The following is a 7,657-nucleotide window of genomic DNA, read 5'->3' on the forward strand; positions in this document are numbered from 1 at the left end:
TCTTCTTGGTCCGCGGCTCGATAAGTCAAAGTAGACAAGTCAGCATTGCTCTTTTAATAAAACAACTAAAACATGACGATGCTCATCCGACGGATACTAAAAGACGACTGGCTCGGATGGTGACTAAAAGCGACTGACAACATAGGTTCGCAAACAGCAACAAATAGCAGCATGATTGATGATCAGTGCGGTCGGTAATCAACGTAATCAGGGAGCGGTACGCTACAAGGGCCCCCCTTGTTGGTAAAAGCTTTAGGATATTATAGAAACTAGAGACAACGATTTAACTACTAAGTGACGGACTCAATCAGCATGACACGGTAGGGATTACAGACTAAGATAGAATACTTAGTACATCTCTAATGGTTCAACGGCGAACGAAAGTGGGGTGGGTACGGTGGTAAAGACATGAACGACAAAATAATGTTAAGCGATAAATAGACATTACAATTGCGGCACGCTTTATATGACATACAGAGAGGTGAATAAGCTTGCGGCGAAACTAATATAAGTGAAGTGTTTTTTTCCGGTCACTAACTATATCGTCACTGGAAAATCGAACTGTCTTATAACCACTTTTAGTATTTTATTCTTGTATCAATAACCACTTTTAGTATTTTATTCTTGTATCAGTATTTGGACATACATCTTTTGTTTTAACTGGGTTTCAAGTACCTAAGTAGCATGAATGTCTACTTTTCTAGTGACTTGGACATATGAACATGAATTTTCAAGGTAAATTGAAAACCAAAACTGATTTATATCCAAATTATATGGCCAAAGTCAGTGCAAAAACGGACATAAGATTGTTTGGTTTTCCAGCGACAATATATGCTATATACATTGACTTCACATGATATTACCATCGATCATTTCCAATGACAAGCTAGACAGGCATTCGGAGTTTCCAGATTGTTGGATACAAGTGTGAAGAAATTGTTGCCGCAGCAACAACAACAATAACTGAGCCGCACACAAAAGCAGCAGAGTTAGCTGAATGGCAAAAGAAGCTTTAGACCTACCGATGACATCAGGTTTTAGAGAGAGAGAGAGAGGGAGAGAGAGAGAGAAATATTTAATGATTTGTTCAACCGAAAAAAAATTAGCGGATGAAATAATAACAAAGGAACTTAACGGTGTACGACAGGGTGTGATCGATGAGTCTGGGTAGGGTCAACTGGACTGATCACACCCTGCGTTCAGAAATAGATATTTGAAGAGCTTCCTGGAGGTACAGAAATTCATTATTCCATTGAATGGTACATTCAAATTGAAATGAGCCCGGATACTTTCGGCTGACACTCGTCGGGGGAAATCATCAGCAACTAATAGAGAATCAGAAAGAGCGTTGTATATATATCAACAATCGTATCACAAAATATGACGTCACTGAATATAATTTATAAATTGGTTGCAATTGACTGGGATTAATATATTCAGCTCAGCATAAGAAGTCAATGAAAAATTTGGGTTGGGATAATAGGGGGTCAGTGATGGGATATGATGTGACTTTATTTTTCTAGAGTTATGGTAGAGATACCAGACCCTAATTCAATCGCTAGATTATTAAACCTTGAGACTCATGATCATGGTTAAAGAATGTATTGTATACTGGTATGGACTTGAAAGTAACATTTACTCCCATCCAAATCGGCGATTTCAAAACCAAACATGGATAAGTAGGCCACACAATATCGAGGACATTACCAATTTGGGATATAGCCTATCATAGGATATCAATCCATTCAAATTACGTTATAGCGCAGGGGCGGGCAACTTCTTCAGTCGGCGGGCCGGATATAGGAAAATAAAGTACTTGGCGGGCCGGATTCCTGATTCTTGTATCGATACATTACTCGCCCATTTATCCACATATACGAGGAATAAATCGATTTTAATGAATGCATTTTAATGACAGCAATGTCACTTCAAAGCTATTTCTCGCCGCTAATGAGAAAGACAATGTCGATTTGAGAATATAGCATTGCCATACAGCAGTGGTCGGGAACCTGTGGCTCGCGAGCCAAATATGGCTGTTTTGGGGATAAGATATGGCTCTTCGACAAATATTTATTTTTGAACTGAATTGGTCAATGTTGCAGCGACTTGTTATCGAACTCTTTTCAAAAGCCTCAAATTCAAGTTACTGTCGCGCCGGCAACCAATATCACCCGCGCATTCGATGTAGCCTACCAGACTCGAAATCTTGGATTGCGCGATACGTTGATTGATCAAAGAGGATAGCAGACATGACGACACCAATATGAGAACGCAGTTTTCAAATATACATTGTCTTCCTGATCCACGCCACGAAATGAACTGCCGTGGATGTGACATTCACAATTACATACTCGATTTACAAACAACGCTATAGCTGTCCACGTTCTTGATTGGCAAGTAGCTCCACCGGCGATAAAATAGGCGTGTAGCCCAACGTTATATGTTACGTCTGGATACTTTGAGAAATCGATCAGTATTTAAATTTTCGGGATCAGTGCCACAGTTATATTGGATTAATATCAGTTATAATAAATTCTAAGCTATTTACGATGAATTGCGTTATCAGTGGTGGGGCTTGACCCGCGTGTGCCTTACCTCTCGTTTCGCGCTTCATTTTCGATTAATAAAATGCAAATTGTGGGAATTTGGGAGAAGAATGTTCAAAATCTAGTCATTCATGAACATCAATAGAAAATACCAATACTATTTAAAGGTTTCAAAATCTTCGTTAACAGCTTAGATTGGGTAGGCCTATAGATTGCTGTAATGACCATGTTTGGGACAACCTACGCATGTGATCATGGGTTCTCGCATTTAAAAGGAGCATCACGGCGAACCTACGTTCTCGTAACTCAAGTTTCGCATGCTCAAGTTAGGCAACCAGCATGATAAGTTCAAGTTTTTACAGAAAAAATGTGGCGCACACGACGAATCCCGGGTTGAGAGCTCGAATTAATACTACCATGACGTCAGAAATTTTCAATTGTAACGTAACATCTGATTGACATGTATGGCTCTTTGGGAGGTAAAATTGAAAACAATAAGGCCAATACGGTTCTTCGGACTAAAAGATTCCCGACCACTGCCATAGGCACCGCCATGTCTGCTCTCTGATCAATCAACACGCAGTGCAGTCCCTAATTAAGATTGCAAGGCGTTCGATAATCCCGGTACCCTAAATTTACCAAGATAGCAATTCATTAGGGTTGCGTAGGTGACGAGATAGCATCGTTGTTCGACTGTGTAGCAGCGTTTGTTTGACTGTGTGGCCTAATTAATCTAGATATTGAATTCATGCGACCCGCGTCCTCTGCGAATTTTGAAAAGCGGCTCCCGACCCGTTTCAAGTTGGCGATCCCAGGCAGAAGCGGTGTCTTGCAAAATCCTAGAAGTGTGGCGTGCTACAAGTCTGCAGTTACGTAATTAAAAACAAGAAAAATCAGCTTGGTGTAAATGACCATTGCAGTCGATAAACAGCATGATTACCACAGACGACATTAGGGTCAGAATAAATCTTAGATGCCGATAATGCAAGTCTTCTCGCTTCGACGAGCTTACGCGTAAGCTCCACTTTCGCACCTGCGCACATGCGTATATGATAACATATACAGTCTCTACAATTTGGCCTAGTGAGCAAGTAGTGGGAATCTCGGCAGACAGTGGCCACAGGCCACAATATTATGTAAGACGAAAAACTGTCCGCGGGCCGGACAAAATCCCTTTGCGGGCCGTATGTTGCCCACCCCTGTTGCCCACCCCTGTTGCCCACCCCTTATCGAAAGGCAAATATGGCATGGGCCGTTTCTGGTCTAATCATTCCTTGACTTCAACCTTAAATTCCTAATTCAAGGAAAAGAATAATCCTGAGATGTCTGGATTTTCGGTGTCCATTACAATGACGGTTATAGAGCCTGAGTTTAATAAATCATCCTCTGGTGGAGTTGTAGTTACGGAAATTTTGCGACAGCCTTCATAGTCAGAGTTGGGAAACGCGTACCGGAGTTTGTTAAAATGCTCCGACTCAAACTGCGACTAATTTAAAATCGAACCAAAGAACTTGAAGCAAGTTCAGACTCACTGTATTTGCAGTCTTCCCGAAGACCTCTTCGAGATTGCTCCTTTACTCGAGGTCGTCTCATCAATCGACGATCCGGCCGTGTGCGACTTATCGAGGCTTTCGTCTTGATTACTAGTCCTCTTCGACCTTCTCACTGGAACTTTGACCTCTGGCTGAAAATTCTCGTCCTTGGACGACTCTTCGGAAGATTCCATCAGAATGCATTCCTCTGCATTCTTTTTTGAACTCTCCGGCTGCGTTTGTTTCTTAGCAATTCGTCGGTTGTTATTGACATCGTTCTCAGTCGCGGCGGTCGAAATTTCCTCCGATACCACTGCCTGTTTCCGCTGGCATTCGGCACGTCGTTTCTGTTTCGGCGCACCATCACTGCTTTCGTCAGACAAAGAATTATTTGATTGTGAAGTGCTCTGGAGAGGCTGAATCAAAGCGTGATGAATGATTGTTGGCGCATGCATGCTTGAATGCTTTCATATGATCTCACCTTCGTGGCTTTGGGTTGGCTGCCACGTTTTTGCGTGGAGCCCGGCGTCATTTCCTTGCCGAAATCTATTTTCGCCTTCGCGGCGACTCCCATCGATTTCAAAGCGTCGGCAAAGTATTTTCTGATCAGTTTGTAATCGGGTTTTTTGTCGTACTGCAGATTTGAGACGTATCGCAGAAACTTTTCAAATTCCACAGCTGAAACGAGTTCAATAAAACACCCAACTTGCATACAGATATTTATAAAAAGAACTTACAATTAACATTATGAGGCGAGCGGGCTGAATGACTAGTAACCCAGGATGACATAGAAAGGAAGGGCAAGCAATGAAAATGAAGTGGCATGTGTCCGATGGCACATTTTACGTTGGATTATGAACATACAATGTCAAATGCAGACCCCTTTTCGTAATGCAGATCCTGTTGTGTGTCTTCTCGAAAATGGATATTCCAGATCACCAACGAAACTGTTCTTTGATTATACTCTCCAGTTGTTAATCGTTAACATGTGGCAATCAGATTGGGGCAGAGGTGTGCTGCGGAAGAGTGGTTGCAACGGAATTTATGCCGGTTTCTGGATTCCCCATAACTTCAATGTTTAGGACGCCAAATGTTTCGCTATGGTAAGTATGGGCAAATGAACCACAGAACCAAATGAGTATGTTTTGCAACTGCACACCGGTGCCGATGCTGAAGGCAAACAAAAGTGTCAAGATTACAATTGTCTCGTGTCTAACAATACTGTACAGCAGTAGTTCTTGACTGCTGGCCATCGTCAACTTTTATGCAGATTCGCTAGATATATTACAATTTTATATCTCAATTGCGCAATGCAAGCTGTTGAAGGCTTATCCGATTATCAAAGAGGTAAAGCATCAAATTTTAAAGAGATTACTGCTTTGCCAGTTTGCGGCTTTGTGACATATCACAACATACAGTTCATTGGCTACCTTCAACTTTAGCCGATAAGGTTATCGTATCACAGCAAAAACTGAAAGAAACTACATCACACTCCAGTGATTTTGACAAGGCATAAACAGCTTTACTACGTCAGTAAAGGACTGGATATGCCAAGGCCGTCCCCCATGGATTTTTTAAAAAGTTTTTCGATATATGAAGACTGAAGAGCTACAGAAGGTAGGATCCCGGCCCGGGAATCGGACAACCACGCCCACCCACTGATGAATTGATTTTAATGCTTTGATGCCATCTTGGCGGCGATCCGAGAGATTTTGATTTTAACGGAAGAGAATAGTGTGCGACTGTGTGTAAAGTATATAAACATTATGGCACATAATGGTAAATCATTAATTAAAACTTTCTTATGCTGTGTACAATAGGGTTGTTCAGATTTGGGCATTTTTTTGAAATCTTGTTTCGCGTAATTGCAAATGATAGTTTAGTACATAAAAACACTTCTAAAAGCGATTTTGGTCATTTTCATCGCGATCTTCCTTCTTTTTGTGTTCGGAGGTGGGGGGGGGGGGGTCAACTTTCCTTCAGACGAATTAAATACTGCAAACCTGATGCGGATTAGGTGAATTGGAGCTACTATAAAGATGAAATTACATTCATATACAATATGTCTTTGATTGACATTTACTGAGTTGAAACAAGCTGAAAATGCCTGTATTCGTTCATACATAGGCCTACCACGCGGCTACCTATGCCAAATACGGGAAGGTGAGACACATTTGGAATGTATAGGAATGTAAGTATGTTCAATCGTGAAAAAGATAATTCAATCTGATATTTCCCAGCTCTACTCAGCCGTTTTCTACCGCAAACTTCACTAAAGCTACGAACCAGGAATGGTGAATCGTCGGTAGTAGGGAGAATTGGTCCGTGGGTCTTTGCGCGCAAGGAAGATCGCGATGAAAATGACCAAAATCGCTTTTAGAAGTGTTTTTATGCACTGTGACTAAACTATCATTTGCAATTACGCAAAACAAGATTTCCAAAAAATGCAAAAATCTGATCAACCCTAGTGTGCAATGTCTTCAACATTCACTTTGGTACTCTCTTGGTGGCGTTGATCGGTTTCCTGGCATAAATTTTGCAATTGACCCAACACTGGAATCCAAGCCTCAAACCTACTGAGATAAGAAATGCACATTGCACACCTTTACTGGAGGTAGCCTCTGGATATACGCTGGCAACTAACTTCTTCACATCGGCCATATGCTTGATCTTTTGGTCCTTAACATAACTCTTATCCGACAGTTCATTCTCCCATGGCAGTGATCCGGACACCCAATGGAGCAGTACGTATCCCAAAATTTCTAAATCAGAACGCCGAGAAGGCACTGCGAGAAAGCAAAAAAATTTTTAGCACATCTAAAATAAAATGGTGGAATCTGCAGGGACTGACCAACACCCTTATGAGCATCTCTGCTTGTGTATTCGATGGTGCCGTTGAGCGCCTTTCTAGGATCTTCCTCATATTCGTTATGTTTTCCGTCTACCAGATAGCGGTATGCAAGTCCAAAACCAACCAGATATATCTTGATGAATTTTGACGAGGAATTAATTGTTATTCCAGTATTTGTTATCACTCACCTGGCTCGGATCACTGTGACCCAATAAGACATTACCACCTTTCACATCGGCGTGAACATATTCATTGTCGTGCATATATTCAAGGGAATTGATCTGTGCATAGAAAAGAAGGGTTTCATAAGCCCTGGACAGCCTACTAGAGTAATACCACAGAAGTGATAAGTACACCAGTCCAACGTAGGCAAAAGTACAAATGAATGTTAGTAATTAACAGAGTTGGTCAAAGTAGTCATTGATGTTACTAAATAATGGCAGAAATAATATTGCAAAGTAGAATGATATGTCATACAGGGACTACTTGAAGTGTAAGCCAAAAAGTTCCGAAAAGTACTTAAGTAGCTTGGGACAACATGACACAGACCTTCTTTAGTCAATCGCCAGTGATCGTTTTTAAAAGTACTGGAATCATGTTCGCGATTAAATGTAGAATGAATATTTGGAAACATAAATAGATGTATTTTATGAATTATATTGACAAGTCAATAATAACTACTCCAGAATAATAGAACTACGTAGTTACAGACCCATTCTGGCAATAGT

The 7,657-nt window shown here is 41.1% G+C and overlaps 1 protein-coding gene across 1 annotated transcript; it reads right to left on the reverse strand.

The window, feature by feature from the left end:
- Positions 1 to 4,371: 4,371 nt before the first annotated feature.
- Positions 4,372 to 7,369, reverse strand: LOC145460065 (uncharacterized). Its single transcript, XM_080338468.1, has 3 exons — positions 6,930 to 7,369; positions 6,682 to 6,864; positions 4,372 to 4,756 (listed from the first exon to the last, which is right to left on the reverse strand). The coding sequence occupies exons 2-3, from the start codon at positions 6,737 to 6,739 to the stop codon at positions 4,500 to 4,502; spliced, it is 315 nt and encodes a 104-aa protein (XP_080194594.1). The 5' UTR covers positions 6,740 to 6,864; positions 6,930 to 7,369; the 3' UTR covers positions 4,372 to 4,499.
- Positions 7,370 to 7,657: the final 288 nt, after the last annotated feature.

Source organism: Botryllus schlosseri, unplaced genomic scaffold, assembly GCF_051294905.1.
Source record: "Botryllus schlosseri isolate E-star unplaced genomic scaffold, Bs_hap1 Bs47a, whole genome shotgun sequence".
In the NCBI taxonomy this organism is placed as follows: domain Eukaryota; kingdom Metazoa; phylum Chordata; class Ascidiacea; order Stolidobranchia; family Styelidae; genus Botryllus; species Botryllus schlosseri.